At 41.6% G+C, this 21,364-nt stretch overlaps 1 protein-coding gene across 1 annotated transcript; it reads left to right on the forward strand.

Moving 5' to 3' along the window:
- Nucleotides 1–330: 330 nt before the first annotated feature.
- GCM2 (glial cells missing transcription factor 2) lies at nucleotides 331–9,561 on the forward strand. The gene is made up of 5 exons (XM_007064260.3): nucleotides 331–1,334; nucleotides 4,005–4,257; nucleotides 4,716–4,828; nucleotides 7,303–7,428; nucleotides 7,680–9,561. Exons 1-5 carry the CDS (start codon nucleotides 1,236–1,238, stop codon nucleotides 8,559–8,561), a joined length of 1,473 nt encoding a protein of 490 aa, XP_007064322.2. The 5' UTR covers nucleotides 331–1,235; the 3' UTR covers nucleotides 8,562–9,561.
- Nucleotides 9,562–21,364: the final 11,803 nt, after the last annotated feature.

The raw sequence follows: 21,364 nt of genomic DNA on the forward strand, positions 1-21,364 counted from the left end.
TAAAGAACAATAGGCTATATCATAGTGATAAGTAATCACTCCCAAGCGGTCTTTTCAGATCGTAACAAACTTGTTCAGACATATTTGAAATTAGAGGTTAGTGATCTGAATTTCTTTAATACATCCTAGTTGTGTCAAGATGCAAATAGTCATATATGAAATAAAAGTTCAATCCCACTGAACCAAGTTGTGATCTTGGTTATTTAGTATAGCCTAGAACTCATTATTGTCCTTCGTTTCTAGAAATCAGACTCAGAGTGCGGGTGGGGGTGGGGGTGTGGGGGAAGGAAGGAATATTTCATACTGTAGCAGTTTATTAGTTGGTAACTTATAGGACAGTTGCGGAGGCTCATTCATTCTGCGTTACTTGTCGGAGTAAAAACTCCCACTGGTGCAAGTGAAGGTGGCTGCTAGATTTCAGAACTGCGCCGTGACTTGCTGAACGTCTTTTCCATTTGCCTTCCAGCTATGTTTTAGAGTTAGTCTTGCCCTAAGCCTGGTATCAAAATAGAATAGATAAAAAATCAAATACTGGTGGAAGTAGCTTCGCGTTTTCATCCTGCCACTCGTAGGCGCCGCATGCAAAGCCTCCCTTTCGAAGGTGTGCCTGGTATGGACGGCAAAACCAATTGTCCAGGTGTGACTAGTAAGCAGTTATTCGGCCCTGTCGGTGGAGATGATCGCGCTCCTGGCTACACACCGGGTGATTACAAACCAAAGCGACCTGCGCGCTGACTTTGAGGATTGGGGCTGTTTTTGCAATATCCTAGGGCCCCTGCTGCCCCCTTTTGCTCTTTGCGGCCGGCTCTGGTTATCCGTGGACTCGGTGTCCAAGTGTCTCGGATTTCCAAACTTTTTCTTTGCGCTTAGTGACTAGAGGGGAGGAGTCGGCCTTGAAACAAAGCGCCCCCCCTCCCCGCCACAGCGTTTAACACAGAGCGGGTACGTGGGAGGGAAATGGACAGGGCAAGCAGGGAGACTGTCTCACATCCTCACATAAAAGCGGGAATCAAAGGGCGCAGCAGGAGCTGCCCGCTCCTTTCAGCACCGCAGTCCCCGGACAGGGCAAAGCGCGAGCGCTGCACGCGCCTGCCAAACTCAGCGCCTTGGCCGAGCGGTGGCTGCCCTGCACGCCGCTTCTCCTTCGCAATTCGGTGTCTGTTAAGTCCTCCTCCCGTTTGCAGACTCTTGCTGCCTAGCGTCCCGGAGCAGAGGGGGCAGCTCCCTGCCAGCCGATGGTGAACATGTCCAAGGGTCCCCTCGAAGACTCGGACTGCGTGTGCTCCTACGGGATGAAGCTAACGTGGGATATCAATGACCCCAAACTGCCCCAGGTAGGAGGGAGAGAAGGGTGGTTGCTGCTGTGGGTTGGGGGAGCAGGGATTTGATCTCTCACGGAGATGCTCTTCGCTCGGCTCTAGCCGGCCCAGAATGAATGAGGGACCATTGCCCCAACCGAACAGCTGATATTTGCGTTTACAGAATTCAAGCACTTCTTTAAAGCGAACAAGGACATGCTTCAGAACCGGACAGCCTGCAACCCTGGCTGCCTCGGGGCACTTGGAAGTCCCATGCACAAGAGACGTAGATTCTGGACTCTGGGTAGCGGTTTTAATAAAACTGGTTTAAAGCCAGAGTTTGTCTCATATTGGCAAATTAGATCGGTGAGGTTAAGTGGACTGGGGAATCGGAATGAAGACAACCAGGAATCTGAAGCTGTAAATGAAAGAAACCAGAATTATTCTTCTGCTGTGTTTGTTTGCTCGATGGTTTTGGTCTTTGTGGTTTCTGAAATTGGTCAGAGAAGAAACGAGATCTCAGAGTGATCGCTATATTTTCCTTCTGTGCTAACAAGAAATTATACCTGCCCTTTCTCTTCAAAGGGATAGACTGTGTATGTTTGGATAGTTGTGTGCCTGGTGATATCGTTGTATATTTGTTTATTAGGCTACTTTACTTAGACTGGTATAAACCGAGAAAGACAAAGTGGGTGGGGTAATATCTTTTATTGGACCAACTTCTGTTGGTGAAAGAGACATGATTTCCCGCTACAGAGTGCTGGGAAAGGTACTCAGAAATGCCACCGCTAAATACAAGGTGGAGCATATTGTTAAGCATGCGGATATCAACTAGTGATTTGTTGCGAATGATGGGGGACAGTCACATTTTAATCCTTCTTTATAATTATATTCAAGTACTTTCATATATATTTAAGTGCTTAGAAAACATTCATGAGTGCCATAGAAAGCCCCCCTTAAAATAAGTTTAAAATTAGTTATTACTGTATGTCCAGTGGAGAAATGGTTCCCAGACCAATATTAAAAAAAAAAAAAAAAAAGCAAAGTTTCAGGACCCTCTTCCCACCTAGCTATAAAGAAAGGGAGACTGGTCTCAACCTCCCTGAACCTTTTTTTGACTGACCACCCCCCACCCCTGGCTGCGACCCCAAGTATGAGAGCTCATGCAATAGGGGATGAAGCTGAAAGAAGAGATTTCCTGATTTTACCTACCCAATATCCCTTTTAGCCTCAGAACTTTCAGTCTTTGATTGGATTCTATAGAATATAAAGTAGGGTTTGTTATATAATTCAAAAACAAATGGTTCTTACTTTTCTTTACTGCAGCTATAAAAATCTCTTTCATTCTATCATTTGTCTAATTAATTACATTTTGGTTGGCAACTCTTTGAAAGCAAGTCTTAATATCCCAATTTCAAAACATACTTCTTTTAAACTATATTGAGTATATTCCACAAATATATATTATTTATAATGATAATCAATTAACATTATTTTGGTAGAGGGTTTATTCAAGTCCTATTAGATACATTTTAAGAAATAGTGGCATAACCAAACTTGTTCTCAGAATGTTTCTGGTTTTTATTAATCTATAAATGCTAAATCCTGAAACGGGCATAGCATAAGAGAATGAGAGCTGGAGATTATATTTGTCCTTGTGCAGCAAACTGTTTATTAAAGTTCCTGTTACAGGCCAATCAGTTACAAATGTAAAAAGAAAAGGAGTACTTGTGGCACCTTAGAGACTAACCAATTTATTTGAGCATGAGCTTTCGTGAGCTACAGCTCACTTCATCGGATGCATACTGTGGAAACTGCAGAAGCTTATTCCATTTTTGAGAGCTCATTCTTAATCTTTCCCTGTTTGCTGTAGAGGATGTTGATCAGGTGATTCCGCAGTTTCTTTGAGAGCGTGTGCATCCGATAAATTGGTTAGTCTCTAAGGTGCCACAAGTACTCCTTTTCTTTTTGCGAATACAGACTAACACGGCTGTTACTCTGAAACCTGTCAGTTACAAATGTGTAACCCAAAGAGTGTTGTATTGCAAAGGTTTCACTGATCACAGACAGTTTTATTATGGGTGATGATGGGCAAGATGGAAGGAGCTCAGTCTGATTCTCACAACCCAGATTAAGTTTACAGGGCTAGCAGTTTTTTTAAAAAAATTCTTTTTGCTTGTAAATTGAGCACATTAAATTTGGAGTTATTGACAGGCAATAGGCATGGAACCCGACAATGTTATTTTTACAGAGTTATGTTTTAGAATAGAGCTGTGCTTTAAGGACAGTATTATTTCCTTTTGTTGTTCTAAATTTACTGCTCTTTAACTTCCTCAGGTAACTTCTTGTTATGTATAATGGGACAGGATAAAAAGGATAGACTGAGTAGTTTTTACTATGCTGAGATACTCTGTTAATACGCAAAAAGAAAAGGAGTACTTGTGGCACCTTAGAGACTAACCAATTTATTTGAGCATGAGCTTTCGTGAGCTACAGATGAAGTGAGCTGTAGCTCATGAAAGCTCATGCTCAAATAAACTGGTTAGTCTCTAAGGTGCCACAAGTACTCCTTTTCTTTTTGCGAATACAGACTAACACGGCTGTTACTCTGAAATCTTTTAATACGTTCTCACTCTTTCTCGCTGGTCTCCACTTCCCCCTTCCTTTCTATTGTTGCCCCTCTCCCCTAACCCAACTGTGGTACAGGAGCCCAAGCACTTTGATGGCTTCCAGGAGTGGCCAGATGGCTATGTGCGATTTATCTACACTGTCGAAGAAAAGAACGCACAGCGGCATCTCAGTGGCTGGGCCATGCGCAACACCAATAACCACAACTGCCAGATCCTCAAGAAGTCCTGCCTTGGAGTTGTGGTTTGTGCCAGGAACTGCACGCTGCCGGATGGTACCAGGCTGCAGCTCCGACCTGCTATCTGTGACAAGGCCCGCCAGAAGCAACAAAGTGAGAGAAGTCTGAGGGGCGAGACTCCAAAGGCTGAAGCATTCTTTTCATTGGTCCTGATTTCAGACCCAAATGAACCTAAGTCCCACTCACAGACAGTGCTGACTTATCCTGCTCTTATTATTAGTGGCAAAGAGGGTGTAAAGCAGTAGCTCCAAATTTCAAAAATGTGTGTGTCTGGTAGATAGTCCAGCAGAGACGGGCCTACATAATGGACTCAGATTTAAATCTAAACATCCCTGACATCCAAAGTGAATATATCAGGTATTCATCTTGAGTCCATTAGTATATATAGCTCAGCTATGCTTCTTAGTGTACCTTATATTGTTTGAATATTATACTTTGATTTGGAGTTTAATTGAAGGATCAGTTATAGAGTGGTTGAACCCGACAGTGTTCTCAGCTGATTTCTCCATTTTAACCATGCTCTTCAATACTGGCCTTATCTGATTTCACAGAGAAAGCCTGTCCAAACTGTAACTCAGCCCTAGAGATAATTCCTTGCCGGGGACACAGTGGCTACCCAGTCACTAACTTTTGGAGGCTTGATGGCAAGGCAATATTTTTCCAGGTAAGATAGAAATAGTCCTTAAACTTACCTTCCTTCTTATTATTGCTATGGATTTATAAAAGCTCTTGATGAATATTACATACAATTACAAGCATGAGGCTTTTTCTTACCTTCACACATTTCTTAAAATAAAATTTCATTAAAGGCCAAATGCTGTAGTCCTTGCACAGATAAGACTTCCAGCCCTTACCATGGGCTGAATCCCATATTACTTAAAGAAGAAACTCTTCTGCTGAATTTCATGCATAAATTGTATGGAATCAAGTAAAATGGGAGATTTGCCTGCACAAGGACTGACCAGGATTTAAATATGTCTCTTAATTAGATTTTACACCATTAAGAACTTTCATTTAATTGATCGTTTGATGAATTCAATGTGTAGGAATTAACATCAGCGGTCTACACTTAATATTTAACTTTTACTGAATTAAGAGGAAAGTGAAGGGAAAGCTTGGCTAGTGTGGTACACTGCATAAATGTGATTACTCTGATCATGTTCCCTAAACTTCTGTGTGTTCCAAAATATTCCCATTTTACTGTTCAAATGTTACTTCACAGAAGGGCAGAAACTGAAAAGCATATTTCTTTAGCAGAATAGTCACAGATTACAAACAACAATTTTACTCTTTCTATTCAATACAGGGAGATTTTTATACGCTATTTTAGTTATTCCTATACTTAACTTTACCCATCTGAGTAGTGCCATTGAAGCTAATGGGACTATGCTTGTGAGAAAAGATAAGCATGAGCATAACTGTTTGCAGGACTGGGGCCTAAATCTAAAGGGACTGCTTCATTGAGGCTCAGTAGTGCTGGTTGCTTTTTAAAACTTAAATGGCCTGAGTAGCATTTAGATTAAAAATCCATATTTAATATGAACATTCATAAATTAAATAGCAAAATGATAGTATCCTATAGCAGATTTTTGTCATTTCAGAACATGAGGTTTCTTTCTTCACCAATAGTTCATATTACAATAGTGATCATCATTCCTGCGAACACTTAAGCACGTAAATGGTCACATTGACGTCAAAGAGGATCAGGATCTAAAACTAAGACAAAAATCACAACTATAGAAAGGTAGAGAGATGAAAGTTTTAGATAGAACCATACTCCTTTTAATAGAAGAGCAACTCTGGATGTCCCTCCACAGAATGCATTTCAGTTCTGCTTGAGAAGAGTTGTTTTTAAAGTAAAGAATGTTTGTCAGCAAGTACAGTGCACGCTCTTTAAAGCTGATGTATACTGTTTTAATGGTGGCTGTTATGAAGCAGAACTAAGATTCTGAACAGCAGAACTCCTAATCTTTCCTCCCAGATCCTCTCAGCTACTCCTGAGCTCCATGGCTGTGGACAACATCTGTATTCTCCATCATCCAAATCCAGAATTTTGGGGTCATATTTGACTCCTCCCTCCCTTTTCCTTCCCACCCACATGCAAGTGGTGACCAAATCCCATTGCTTAATTCTTCACAGCATCACTAATCTGCAACCTCCCCCTCCTCTCCACTCTAATGGCTAAATTACTGGCCCATGCTAAGGTCATCTCACACCTTGCACTGAAATCTTCTCCTCAGTCTTCTTGTTACTAACTTCACCCCATTTCCAACCCATCCATAATGCTGTTACCAAAATCATTAATCTCCCGTATCACTGCAATCATGTTACCTTCTCCTTTGTGTCATTTCTTTGGCTCCCCATAGTGCTTCCCATTAAGTTCAAGCTTCACAGCTTTGTTCTTAAGTCTCTTCATCACATCTACATCTACATGTCTGAGCTGGTCCCCTTTTGTATTCCATATCAGCCACCCCCAGCCCCCTTTGCCTGCAATGCCAACCTCGATACCCTCTCTGCCTCCTTCTGCCACAAATGCTTCCGTGTTCTCTGCTGTGCAGCCCCTTTTGCTTGGGATGCCCTTTTGAAATCTATTCTTCAACCTCTATCTTCATCTCACCTCATTCACTCCTAAAAACTCACTTATACAGCATGGATTAAAATAATTCTTTGCCTTGTTTAAAAATAGACACGACATACAAAACATTTGAACTATGAAGCCATCTGTCTGCTTACCTGAGTAACCATGTCATCATACCTCCATAACACATGCTCCTCTATCTGTCTCACCTTCCCAGGGGAGATGGAACAATTTGTATAGTGGGGGTGCTGAGAGCCATTGAACCAAACTGTAAACCCTGGATATAATGGAAACCACTTCAAGCCAAAGGAGTGTGGCCACACCCCCTGCTTCCCTAGTTCCAGCACCTATGCCCCTTCCTGGTGTATGTTACACTTTTCTAATAAGTCCGTTGTTTAGACGTAAGTTGTTTGAGCATGCACTTTTCTTCTGTCTTTTCTGTGACGCACCGAGCATTCTTGTGGGTGCTATAAAAAAATAAATGATAACCATAAGCTTTAGTTGCCTACTTATTAATGTCTTTACATAAGCAAATTATTAATGTGTTAACACTACTGCAGGCCAAAGGAGTCCATGACCACCCTAGACCAGAGAGTAAATCGGAGACAGAGGCAAGAAGAAGTGCCATTAAGAAACAAGTGTCCTCTTCTCACCTTTCCCAGAAAAAGAGGCTTATAGACTCAGAGGTAACTGTAGAGCTGCATTTTCATTATGAAGATGGTGTAACCATGTACTGTGAGTCATAAGGTATAACAAAATCCTTACAAGACACCACAGCAGCTTGCTTTGCTCCTATGCGCAGAGGGGGTTGTTAAAGCAGTGAAGAGGCTGTCAAAGCTGCAAGGAGCAATAATACTAGCAAGCCTATAAAACTGTGTGTGCATGTGTACAATATTTATTTCTGGATCTCAAAGACCTGTTTTCATATTCTTTTCAGACAAGAAGGTATCATGATAGCAGTGGTCATTTCAACAACATTCATCATTTGTCATGCATGGAAGGCCCAGAAAAATTCAGTATCATTACAGACACCAGCTTCCCAATTGCAGCTCAGCCTTATCCTGAATTTCAAAATACAGACCCTTACAAAGCTACTTATGACTCAGCCAGCCTCCAAGGGGACACGGCATCACCATTCCAAAAGTGTCCTAACCCAAGAATCTTTCTACCTAGGCCGGGGGGCTATGAATTTGAAGTTCCTAGTTATATAAGTTCTAGCTCATATCCAACATTTTACAAAGATTTGGCAAATACCCCAGTGGATACAGACCCCCTTAATTTGACTGGACTTCAGTATAATGGTAATTCATTGAATGCCCATGATAAGAACTTTGATAGTGGCCATCATGGGCTGAAACACATTTTGGGGAAAACTGGTTATGGAGATAGGAGTGACTATGGACAGATTCAAGCAAATGCTAATCCCCCTTACTACAGTGGGGAGTATCCTTGCAGGTACAGTAGCAATCCCTCTCCAGCTGCCACAGCTTTACAAACTGTTATCACTACAACTACTAAAGTATCTTACCAGGCCTACAAGCCCTCTGTGGTGAAGTACCGTGACAACATGTGTGATGTAAAAAATCCTCAGAACTGTACCCATACAGCAGAAAACATCTCAGGAACTGTTTATCCAGGGATAAAGATTCAAGAAGACTGTAGTGTGGTCAAACCAGCTTTGTTTTACCAGCATGATCCAGTTCCCACAAAGTCAGAACAAGGGGAGACTGTGGATTCATATCAGTATGGGCCAAACCCAGGAAACAGCTGCTCTGAGCATGAAGGACAGTCATTCAGATTTGAGAGTGGTGAATACTAAATGCCATGTGTTTTAATACTAATCATGTGACTGCTAAACCCTGGTGACTGGAAGTTAGGGTGATCAGATAGCAAGTGTGAAAATCAGGACACTTTTTTTCAGGGTGTGTAGGGGTGTATATAAGACAAAGCCCCAATATTGGGACAGTCCTGATAACATGGGGATGTTTGGTCATGCAATGGGGAGTTTGAGGACTGGCAAGCAAGCAATACATTAGGACAATTTACTTAGTCGTGACATATGCCTTTGTGGAGATCTGCTGAATGTCTCAGGTCCCATCCATGCACAAAAGTTCAAATCAGTTCCTCTAGTCTCTTACATGGTGTGATAGTGAGGCCTAGTCCAAAATATGGCCCCACACTGAGCCAGGTCAGGGTTAACGATCTACTTTGGAGACAGGGACTTAATAAACCCCCTTCACAATAGCTGCCAAAAACGTCAAGCCCTGAGGGAGGGCCCTTCATCTGTGACTAATAATCAACAGGTAAGAAGAAATAAGAGCGGAGGGGACTCGGTTTATGAGGCCTGAAGACTGCAGCCAGCTGGTGAGAGGAAAGACAATGGGAGGTTGGGTTCCTCAAAGAAGGAGAGAATCTCTCATTAGTATATTTGCCGATATGGTGAGTAAGAAAGACTAGCTTAGGTTTCCCTGAAGTAAGGGGAAAGCCTAGCGATGTCCTGTATGTTCCTCTTTGCTTCCCTGTGTCATGTCTAAAGGCTGTCCAGTCCTCCCACCAGAAAAGGAAGACCTAGAGATGGACTAGATCAGTGGTTTTCAACCTGTGGTCCGCAGACACCTAGGGGTCCGCAGAGTATGTCTAAGATTTCCAAAGGGGTCTGCACCTCCAATCGAAATTTTTTAGGGGTCCGCAAATGAAAAAAGGTTGAAAACCACTGGACTAGATGACCTCTGGGACTGACCTGTCAATAACTGGCTTGGAGGCAATAAGACTTATAGGCAATTTTTCCAACAGCACCCATAGATGTGTCTTTCTTCTTGACTCCAGCTGTGACCAGTTGGCATTCTACTGATGCACATATGGTTTTATTAAACCATTTGCAATGTGACTCTTCCTGTTTAAACTGGTTAGGGAAACTGACCGCACCTTCATGACCTCTAGGCATGATCATAACCACTCATTATAGATAAAACAAAGCTCCATCTGGTACAAAATGCAGCAGCCCACCTATTTAGCAACACTGATCACCATGAACATATCACTCTTGTGCTCCATTCTCTGCCCTGGCTCCATGGCTCCCCATTGAATGCAGAGCCACCAGAAAGGTCTCTTTCTTGCATGGGACTTCTCCTAGCTACCTGAGAGATCACCTCTTCCTTTCCCACCATAATCTCCCATGACAACTATGTTCTACTGGTAAAATGAAAGAAGCCAACCAACAGTGGGAGGCTTGTGAGTGCAGGAGACAGAACTTACACAGGCCCACCTTGATTGTTATGCACATTGTGGGGAGAGTGGTCAGTTTGGATGAGCTATTGCCAGCAGGAGAGTGAGTTTGTGTGTGGGGGGGGGGGTGGGGGGTGAGAAAACCTGGATTTGTGCTGGAAATGGCCCACCTTGATTTTCATGCATGTTGTAAGGAGAGTGGTCACTTTGGATAGGCTATTATCAGCAGGAGAGTGAGTTTGTGTGTGTGGTTTTTGGAGGGGGGTGAGGGGGTGAGAGAACCTGGATTTCTGCAGGAAATGGCCCACCTTGATTATCATACACATTGTGAAGACAGTAGTCACTTTGGATGGGCTATTACCAGCAGGAGAGTGAGTTTGTCTGTGGGGGGGCGGAGGGTGAGAAAACCTGGATTTGTGCTGGAAATGGCCCATCTTGATGATCACTTTAGATAAGCTATTACCAGCAGGAGAGTGGGGTGGGAGGAGGTATTGTTTCATGGTGTCTGTGTATATAATAATGATATTCTGCAATTTCCACAGTATGCATCCGATGAAGTGAGCTGTAGCTCACGAAAGCTCATGCTCAAATAAATTGGTTAGTCTCTAAGGTGCCACAAGTACTCCTTTTCTTTTTGCGAATACAGACTAACATGGCTGTTACTCTGAAAGCTAAACAAAGGACACACATAGACACAAATCCCCAAATCCTATAAACTAAACAAGCTTGTTCTCTTATAGGCTGGGAAGGAAAATAGAGAAAGTTGCTATTATTTCTATGCTTAAATATTTGGAAAACACTCAGATAGTATGGTGATGGAGGCTATCTAAGTACTGAGAAAGACGTTAAAATAACTTAACAAGGACTCTGTGTGAACATGGTTTGTTCTAACACAATTTAAACTCGAGTAATGACAGGTCATTTCTTTGTGTTAGTTACCAACACCCCGATCCACAAAGGTACTTAGGTTCTTAAACCCAGATTTAGGCACCTATGTCTCTGCGATCCACAAAACTGCTGCCAAACCTGTAGGTGCCTAAACTCACTCAGGCACCTAAGGTTTCAGGGTAAAAGTTCCCTCAGCACCTAATTTTCTGCCTCTGAGCATGTGCACTGCTGCCTCCTTCTAGGCATCTGGATGCTTAAGCCCCACTGTGATTCACAACCCCGGGGGAAGACAGGCATTCCTCTGCCTAAGTTGCATGCGGGGCCTGATCCAGTAGGTGTGCTCCAAGGTCGCCTACCAGATTGAGTCTCATTTAAAATTTGGTAGCTTGGGCTTCCTCCCGCATCTAGGGCCCAGACATACCCTACCCCACCCCCCTGGTTAAGGGGACCCAGGTTTCTCCCTCTTGCCCTGCTCCCTGTGTGTGGGGCCAGGCTACCTCTCACCCTGGGAAGACATGCACCCCATGCCTCTGCTCTTGGGCAAGGGCCTTGGACTTTCTCTGGAAGCGTGTGTGTGTGCACATGTACTTCCATCTCTCCTCCCACTCCAAGCAAAGCCTGCCCCCCATTCTGCCCCTCTGTTCTGGGGTGGGTCAGGAAGATGTTCTGCCCAAGGCAGAGTCATCCCTTTTGCCTCCAGGATCCTCTCATAAAGGGAGGTTGGCTTTTCTCTCTCTCTTTTGTGAGGCAGACTCACCCGCACCCCCCCCCCCCCCCACACACACACACAACCTTTCTCTGGGGAAATGGGATCTGGGCTGCCCACTCACCTATTGTCTCCACCACCGCACCCTTTCACCAGTGACCATGGGCTCTACCAAACCTCACCGGGCTTCTCCACTTCAGCTCCTGTTTTTCCCTTTTCCTGCCCATCTGTGCATTTGGTGCGGGGGCGGGGAGGTGTTTAGGTTTTCCCCTTCCTACATTTTCTAGGAAGGAGAACCTGTTCTCTCCCTTTGCAGAGTCTGGTAATGTCCGGGCTTCCTCCCCTCCCACAGGGCAGAGACACTGAAAAGTCTACTGTACAGGGAAATACATGGCTAATTATTAGGGTACACTACTGTTTTGCATGAAACTGACTTATTACTAATGAATGTAAGAAGTGTTATGCGCAATATAAGGAAATGGTGATGTTTACCTTACCTTATCTGTAGTGCTAGACCTAATAAAAAACATACTGGCGACAGTTGCATTCATTCTCCTCTTTACCTGCTCTCACATATGAATGTCAGGGACAACATATCTGCACATCAACTCTTTGGATCAGAGGACAGATAAAACACACTCCCATATGTAGTCTGCTTTGGAAAATACACAACATAAAGACAATTGCAACCCCTACAACAGTTTAACGCTAAGATCAAGTGTCTACTTGTTTGTTTATACATTTGCACGCTAAGATCAAGTGTCTACTTGTTTGTTTATACATTTGCAGGATTAGCTTTAAAAGCATCTCTCTCAGGCCAAGCAGCATGCTGGAAGAAGAAATGTTCCCCTTCAGTCCTTATAAGCAGCTCCCTTTCCATTAATCATTCCCTTAAAGCTTGGTTTCTGGTCCTGCCTCAAGCAGATGAGCGGGCTGCCTCATCAGCCCACATTGCATTTTATTTTGTACATCTTTGTCTAGCAAATTCCAGTTATCGTGGCAAAGCCTTAGAAAGTGGTGGCTTTCAAACCTCAGCCACCTGGGGCTCCAGTTTCAGATGAACTATGAGAGCACTACTGAGTAAAAGTGCCACCTGTCCCCATATTCAGGCTGCCTTTTAAATGAAACAGAGCACTGGTCTTAATGGCAAAGTTTTCAAGCCCTATTTTTAAATGGATCTGACCCACAAATGTCAGCCTGTTTAAAAATATGGTTACAAGCTGCCACAAGCCAGCTGAGTTCTCTTTCAGCCTGAGTTTTTTGTTTAACCCCAAGAGATAGTTTGATGCCGTTTTCAAACAAGCCACAGAAATATACTGAATCATATGCCTACACTTCTACATTGTTTTGTGGTCCATTTAGTCTTACTGCTATCTTCAGTGGCAAATGACTACATTGGTAAAGACTAAAGAGAAGGATGGTCTAATGGTTAGTGTGATAGCCCAGGCCTTGGGAGGCCTGAATTGAAGTCCCTGCTCTGCCACAGATTTCCTATGTGACGTTGAACAAGTCATTAAGCTTCTTTCTACCTCATTTCCCCCTTTGCATGGGGATAATAGGACTTCACTACCTCACAGGTGTATTGTAAATACATTAAAGATGGGAGATGCTCAGACACTGTGGTAATAGAAACTATGTAAATACCTCATAGATAGATGTATAACTAATACTAGAATTGCTGCCACCCCTCTAGTTGTAGACGTAGAGTACCCTTTTTCTTTCAAGATGTATGGCCAAATTCTGCTCTCAACTATACCAGTGGAAACCAGAGTTACTCTATGGAAGTCAGTGGTGTAACAGAACAAAACTTAGCTTGTATGCCTTTTTCTCCCCTCCATTTTTCTTAGGGGAAGCAATAGAATACAACAGAATTATACCTGCTCATGAAAGAAATAAGTGTTTTCTGAAGAGCCGCACTTAACAGAATGTGGAGTGCTTTTCTTGGGATGCTGTAGAGTTTTCTAAAGGGCCGGCTGGCTTAATGGATGGCCCACCACAAGTTTAACAGCTCTTTTCCACAACTAAGGAGCCAAAGCATGCTTTTAGACGTACCTACATTGTTTCTTACTAACAATGGCAGCCATGCATGTATCCAAGAGAATTTGGAATGCTATTTTTTGACATGTCCTTCCCTAAAGGTGAGGATGGAAGATTAATCACTGTGGTTGTATTGAAGGTTAATGCCTCACCTGTCTGCAGCAGAATCAATGAGAATATTGTATTGTTTTATGTCTGATTAGCTGGATGTTCTGCCAGACTTCACCTCTGAGGTGGTAGGCACAGAATGGTTGTAGGCACAGAATATCTAACCTGGCATTGTGCAGACATTACAGGACCTTTCCCATGCATAATAAGGCCTATCCTCCACAGTGCTGGACAAAGGGAAGTTTACAGAGTTTCTGTGGCCCCTGAAACCATGAGGCTCATTATCCTACACTGGATGGGCCCTTAACGAATAAGACTCATTTCAAACTCCTGACGTAAAGACAGGATAGTATTTTTGGAGAGGTTGGGTTGAAATGGTGTTGTTGGGCTCCTAAACAAAAATAAAGTCAATGGGATCTGCAACTAGTCAGCATCTTAGAAGCCGTAATATGGAGCCTTAGGAACCCATGTACATGCCTCCATTTTCCCAACTGTATAATAGGGTTGATACTTGCCTATTGTATAGAAGCACTGGAGGACTGATTAATGGCTGTTGTACAGTATTATGTTTAGAATTGTGCAAAATGTTGAGTGCATTTTAACCTGATATCTCAAAGAGGGAATGCAGGAGTCCCAATTCTTCAGTGAAATCAGTGGGCCTACACAGGTGTAAATCTGTACAGCACATATTTTAGCTCATGTCATGCAAACTCACACAAACAAACAGAAGCCAAATTAAGTTTGCAGAACCCCCACAGCGTTTCACACAGCTCTAATAATGGAGGACAAGTTTGTTAAGAGCTCAGTTTCTAGTACACAGGTTGGCAAGAGAGCAGGGTGTTGATATCTTTAAAGATCACGAGCAAAGAAGCATCACCATCAGCTTTCAACGGAAAATGAGAACTGTTGGCTCTGTGCATATTTTTGTGTAAAATGAGTCGGGAAGCAGGTGCAGGAAGATGCTCTCTCAGGTCCTTTTGCAGGGGTTACAAAGTGCATTGCTCTTCATGGATCTCTTAGTCTCAGGCTGTTATCTTTCGTTCAGTGTCCTGGTTCATAGCGAGAGCAAAGCACATTACCTCTGTTATGGCTATAGGATGAAATGAAGTGCTAACTGATTGGTACATGTTGTTGGCTCCACTTCTTTGTGGGGTATTGCTATTTGGTGTAAATAAGGACAGTGCCTCCTGAGATCGTTGTGTCCTTTTACATGTGAAACACTAAGGACTGGTACCAAAGCACAAAACATGAACAGAAACAAGTAATTGATAACTGGGCCTGATTGTATATTTGTTACACCTGTAAAACTAGCATTCACGTCAATTCAAGATCAGATCTATAGCTTGTTCCATAGCACTTCAATATTATTAATCATGTTGATTACAGTAGTACCTAGGGACCAACCAATGACAGAACCCCAGAGTGCTAGGCACTGTATAAACAAGGTAGGCAGTCCATGCCCTGAAGAGCTTATAATCTAATGAAAAAGACAAACACATGGGAGGAGAAAAGCATATAACATATCAGTTTGTGGCTAACACCATGTTAGTTCCATGATTATTTATTTACTTGGCGTAGGGGTGGGAGTTGTTAGGCTAGGCTAAGATAAGTGGAAAGACAATGGAAGGAAGGGCAAGAGGGGCTTGTGTAGAGTGAGGCTGAGGTAAAGAGACTGAGAGTGAGGAGGCCAATCAGCACAGGTAAGTGAATGTCACAGCTCTTTTTTTTTTTTTTTTTTTTTGGAGCAGACACAGATGGACCATATACTAGCCTAGAACTGCATGGACCACTCCTTTTGGTATCAGTAGTGCTCCCATGTGTTAGTAAATAGTATTTGGCCTTAACAAGCTGAACTTACAAAGACAATTGTGCTGGTAGAAACCTCTGCCCACATGGTTTTCTCTGGAGAATCAGAAGCTGAATTTGGACAATTTATCTGTGATGATGTCCCCTTTCTTTATGCATCCCTTCTTCATCATTTAAAATGTCAATATTCTTACATTTAATAACTACTGCTAAAGCAGCATTTAAGGTTGTAAAATCCTATGCAAAGAAGTCAGGAAATTTCAAAGCTCTTGCAACATTAATTCAGCAATGTTATATATTTTACAGTATGCATCAATAACCCAGAGAAATATGGGTAAGAATTAAATTTACAAAAAGGAATAGAAAACGTTACATATGTGCAATAGAGTTAAAATGGCTAGACTAATGGATGTTGAGGGGCAGTAGGTTAGTTTTGTATTTATAGAAAACATAATGTATATATTGTACATATTAAATACAAATTTTAATTGTGTTCTACTCTCCTCACTTTCCAGCCATTGCTTGTCTTCTTAAATGGTAAACAATTTTATCAGGGACTGTGTTTTCCTATGTGTTTGGATAGCACCCAGCATATTGTGGCTGCTGCTGAAATATAAGTAAATAAAAATAACCTTTGCTTTTGAGCTTTTCTGATTTATTTAAGTGCTTGATCTCACAGCCTTAGTGATGCAGAAATAAATCTGGAGGTGATCAGCTTGTAATTGCAATCCGCTTCCTTTTTCTGTAGCTTCACCAGCAGAGCCTTTTAGTCTTTAGCATCTAAGTAACAATAAACAATAAACTAGATGTGCACAGAGCTATTGTTAATCCTGTATTTCCCACACAGTGCTTACATGGAGGAGCAGGTATGAACTTGTGATACTGGCTTGTGATACTACAGTGCTGGTATGACAGAAGGCCAAGGGACCGGAAGCATTTTTACTGGTGCAGAAGTGCCATGAAAATGTGCACAGTCTAAAATGTAATTTACATAACATAAAAACAGCCATACTGGGTAATATCAATGGTCCATCTAGCTCAGTATCCTGTCTTCCAATAGTGGCCAATGCCAGGTGCTTTAGAGGGAATTAACAGAACAGAAGAATCATTGAGCGTTACATCCCCTGTCATTCACTACCAGCTTCGGACAAACGGGCTGGGGACACTCAGAGCATGGGGTTGCATCTCTGCCCATCCTGGCTAATAGCCATTGATGGACCTATCCTCCATTATCTTACTGAGCTCTTTTTTGAACCCTCTTATAGTTTCGGCCTTTACAAAATCTCCTGGCAATGAGTTCCATAAGTTGAGTGTGCATTGTGGGAAGAAGTACTTCCTTGTGTTTGTTTTAAACCTGCTGCCTATTAATTTCATTGTGTGACCCCTAGTACTTGTGTTATGTGAAGGAGTAAATAACACATCCTTATTTACTTTCTCTACACTGTCAAGATTTTATAGACCTCTATCATATTCCCTTAGTCGTTTCTTTTCCAAGCTGAACAGTCCCAGTCTTATTAATCTCTCCTCATACAGAAGCTGTTCCATACCCCTAATCATTTTTGTTGCCCTTCTCTGTACCTTTTCCAATTTTAATATATCTGAGATGGGGCAACCATATCCACACACTGTATTCGAGATGTATGCATACCATAGGTTTACATAAAGGCATTATGATATTTTCTGTCTTATTATCTATCCCTTTCCTAATGGTTCCTAACAGCTTTTTGTCACTACTTCTTCAATTTGAACAGATGTTTTCAGAGAACTATCCACAATAACTCCAAGGTCTCTTTCTTGAGTGGTAACAGCTAATTTAGACCCGATCATTTTGTATGTATAGTGGGATTATGTTTTCCAATGTGCATTACTTTGCATTTATCAACATTGAATTTCATCTGGCATTTTGTTGCCCAGTCACCCAGTTTTGTGAGATTCCTTTGTAGGTCTTTGTAGTCTGCTTTGGACTTAACTATCTTGAGTAATTTTGTATCGTCTGCGAATTTTGCCACCTCACTGTTTACCTCCTTTTCCAGATCATTTATGAGTATGTTGAACAGCACTGGTCCCAGTACAGATCCCTCAGGGACACCACTATTTACCTCTCTCCATTCTGAAAACTGACCGTTTATTTCTTCCCTTTGTTTCCTATCTTTTAACCAGTTACTGATCCATGAGAGGACCTTCCCTCTTATTCCATGACTGCTTACATTGGTAATGGACCTTGAAAATCTAAGTACACTATATCCACTGGATCACCATAGTTCGCATGTTTGTTGACCCCCTCAAAGAATTCTAATAAATTGGTGAGGCACGATTTCCTTTTACAAAAACCATGTTGACTTTTCCCCAACAAACTGTGTTAATCTATGTGTTGGATAATTCTGTTCTTTACTATTGTTCGAACTAATTTGCCTGGTACTGAAGTTAGGTTTACCGGCTGTCATTACTGGGATCACCTCTGGAGCCTTTTTTACAAATTGGCATCACATTAGCTATCCTCCAGTCATCTGGTACAGAGGCTGATTTAAGCGATGGATTATATACCACAGTTAGTAGTTCTCCAATTTCATATTTGAGTTCCTTCAGAACTCTTGGCTGAATACCATTTGGTCCCGGTGACTTATTATTATTTAATTTATGAATTTGTTCTAAAACCTCCTCTAATGATACCTCAATCTGGGACAGTTCCTCAGATTTGTCACCTAAATGGAATGGCTCAGGGGTGGGCATCTTCCTCACATCTTTTGTAGTCAAGACTGATTCAAAGAATTCATTTAGTTTCTCCACAATGGCCTTATCATCCTTGAATGCTCCTTTAACCTCGATCGTTTAGTGGCCCACTGATTGTTTACCAGGCTTCCTGCTTCTGATGTACTTTAAAAAAATTTTGCTCTTAGTTTTTGAGTCTTTGACCAGTTGCTCTTCAAATTCTTTTTTGGCCTGCCTAATTATACCTTTATACTTGACTCGCCAAAGTTTATGCTCCTTTCTATTTTTCTTTGTAGGATTTAACTTCCAGTTTTTAAAGGATACCTTTTTGCCTGTAACTGCTTCTTTTACTTTGTTGTTTAGCCATGCTGGTACTTTTTTGGTCCTCTTACTATGTTTTTAATTTGGGTTATATATTTAATTTGAACCTCTATTATGTTGTTTTTAAAAATTTCCATGCAGCTTGCAGGCATTTCACTTTTTGGACTGTACCTTTTAATTTCTGTTTCACTAGCTTCCTCATTTTTGTGTAGTTCCCCTTTCTAAAGTTACATGCTGCTGTGGTGGGCTTCTTTGGTGTGTTTCCCTCCACTCCCCCACGGATGTTAAATTTAATTATACTATGGTCACTATTACCAAGTGGTTCAGCTATATTCACCTCTTGGACCAGATCCTGTACTCCACTTATGACTAAAACAAGAATTGCCTCTCCTCTTGTGGGTTCCAGGACTAGCTGCTCCAAGAAGCAGTCATTTATGGTGTCAAGAAACTTTATCTCTGCATCCTGTCCTGAGGTGACATGTACCCAGTCAATACGGGGATAGTTGAAATCCCCCATTATTATTGAGTTTTCTATTTTTATAACCTCTCTGATCTCCCTGAGCATTTCACAGCCTCCATCACCATCCTGGTCAGATGGTCGAAGTATATCCCTAATGCTATATTATTATTATTCAGGCATGGAATTTCCATCCATAGAGATCCTATGGTACAGTTTGGTTCTTTTAAGATTTGTACTATATTTGACTCTATGCTCTTTCACATATAGTGCCACTCCCCCACCTGTCTGACCTATTTTGTCACTCCCTGATATTACTGTGTCCCATTGATTATTGTCATTCCACAAAGTTTCTGTGATGTCTATTACATAAATATCCTCATTTAATATCAGGCACTCAGGTTCACCCATCTTAGTATTTGGACTTCTATCAATGTATATAAGCACTTATAAAATTTGTCTACCATTTAGCTGTCCGCAATTTGATAGTGCCTTAATGTACATCTGCTTGTCCAGCTGTTTCTCTGTATTTCCTTACACTTGGGTTCTCATCACAATACACGCTTTATCATATATGTTACTGTTATGTGAAATCAAAGACACAAAAGCAGTCAGATTTCATTTGGAGGTCTGAAATACTGAGAACAGCACTTATTCCTATGCACTTGTTAAATGTTTATTAGACTACTGCACTTCAGACAGAAACTTTGCTGAATCAGAAGTGAGTAACCAACAGTGACTGACTAACAAAAGCTATCAGTGTCCTATATCTGCTGTGTATATGCCTGGAAAACAATTTCAAGGTCACTTCTGATGCATTTTTGAAGTGTCACACACCATAAATAAAAAACTGCAGCTGTATGCCAGTACAATGCAATGCTATCATGTTTTCTTGAGGGTCCCTATTGGGTATTAAGAATCATAAAACACCCACTTGCAATTCATTTATAAAATACTTGGCCTTTTAAAACTGAGTAAGGATTTCCAATAACAAATTATGAGACAGATCCTGTTGCCTGTAATGTTAGTGGCAAAACTCCTCTTGATTCCAGTTAGAACAAGATCAGTCCCTAATCAGCAGTCTGGCCAGTTTAGACACCTCCACTCTTCTTTAACATCTCCCTTTCAGCATCCTGTGCCATTCTACAAACACCCTCAAATTTAATTTGATCTTGGATGTGCAGGATAGAAATTGCAATTATGTTTCACCTTTAGACTGTTCCCAGGCACTTTTGGCCAATAAGAACATGGCTCACCTTGCTCGAACTGATTTATCTCTCATAATTTGAACTCTTTGAAACATAATTTGAAATCTTTAGTTGCTCAATTAATATAAGTAAATATTCAGCAAAAATATCTATGGGTCTTGATGCCGGGTGTTTATAAATTAAAGCTAAAACTAGAAGTAATACACATGAATCAGCAAAAAGCGGGGGGCGAGGGGGAGGGGCTAAACTTTGTGACACAATTCAACCAACTTGGCCCAACTCCAAGGGGTCAAAATCAGAGAATTTGTAAAGTTCTGTAAGGACTTTACACTGAGTTTGTCAGTTCTACAGCAGTGGAGTCAGTGACAGTCAAGAATAAAACTCAGATTTTCTAACTCCCAGTCCTACAATCTTAACCAATACACAAACTACCCTGTTTAAAAAAGAAAGATTCACCTAAAACCTATATAATGTACTCCAAATATTCCTTTGCAGGTCCTGAACATTAAACACTCAGCCTATTACATGTACTGCAAGTCCCCATATAATCACAAATTGGAAGGCAAGGTGCGATTTTAGAAGGTACCCTTCCATGAGAATTTTTATCTTAATGAGAAAGAGGGAGTGGGGGAAATATGCTTAAAGAGGCATGAAGCTGCTGGTTCAGTCATTATGTCTGATATTGATCTTATAGTCAGGATATTGCACGGTGCTGATGATAAGCAATCTGCCAGTGGGCTCTTTGTCATGGATTCCTTGCTGTTTATTTTCCTTTCTTTTTACTTAAACAAACGATCTAAAAAAAAATCTTACCCTGATTAAGGGCCTGATTCTGCACTCTCACTGGTATAAATCTGAAGTAACTTCATTGAGGTGAATGGAATTATACAGTATTGTAGAAATGCAGTGAGAAACAGGCCCCAACATCTCATTGAAAAATATCCTTTAGTTATAAGTATGGCAACTTGTTTAAAAAAATTACACAGAGGAAAGACAGTACTAGATGTGGGCTGGCAATTAGTTGTATGAACACAGCACACTTGTAGGATTTTCATTGGCCCAGCTGAAATCAGATCCCTTTCCTAGTCAGCATAGCACATGAATATGTGCTTTATTTTAAGCATGTGCTTAAATCCCATTGAAGTCAATGAGGCTCA

The sequence above is a fragment of the Chelonia mydas genome, chromosome 2 (genome assembly GCF_015237465.2).
Source record: "Chelonia mydas isolate rCheMyd1 chromosome 2, rCheMyd1.pri.v2, whole genome shotgun sequence".
NCBI lineage: Eukaryota > Metazoa > Chordata > Testudines > Cheloniidae > Chelonia > Chelonia mydas.

Excerpts from the sequence above, each read along its gene's own strand:
- GCM2 (XM_007064260.3), top strand. The coding sequence starts at position 1,236 with ATGGTGAACATGTCCAAGGGTCCCCTCGAAGACTCGGACTGCGTGTGC. Across the intron at positions 1,335-4,004 it reads ATGACCCCAAACTGCCCCAG|GAGCCCAAGCACTTTGATGG; the intron begins GTAGGAGGGAGA and ends ACTGTGGTACAG. Across the intron at positions 4,829-7,302 it reads GCAAGGCAATATTTTTCCAG|GCCAAAGGAGTCCATGACCA; the intron begins GTAAGATAGAAA and ends ACACTACTGCAG.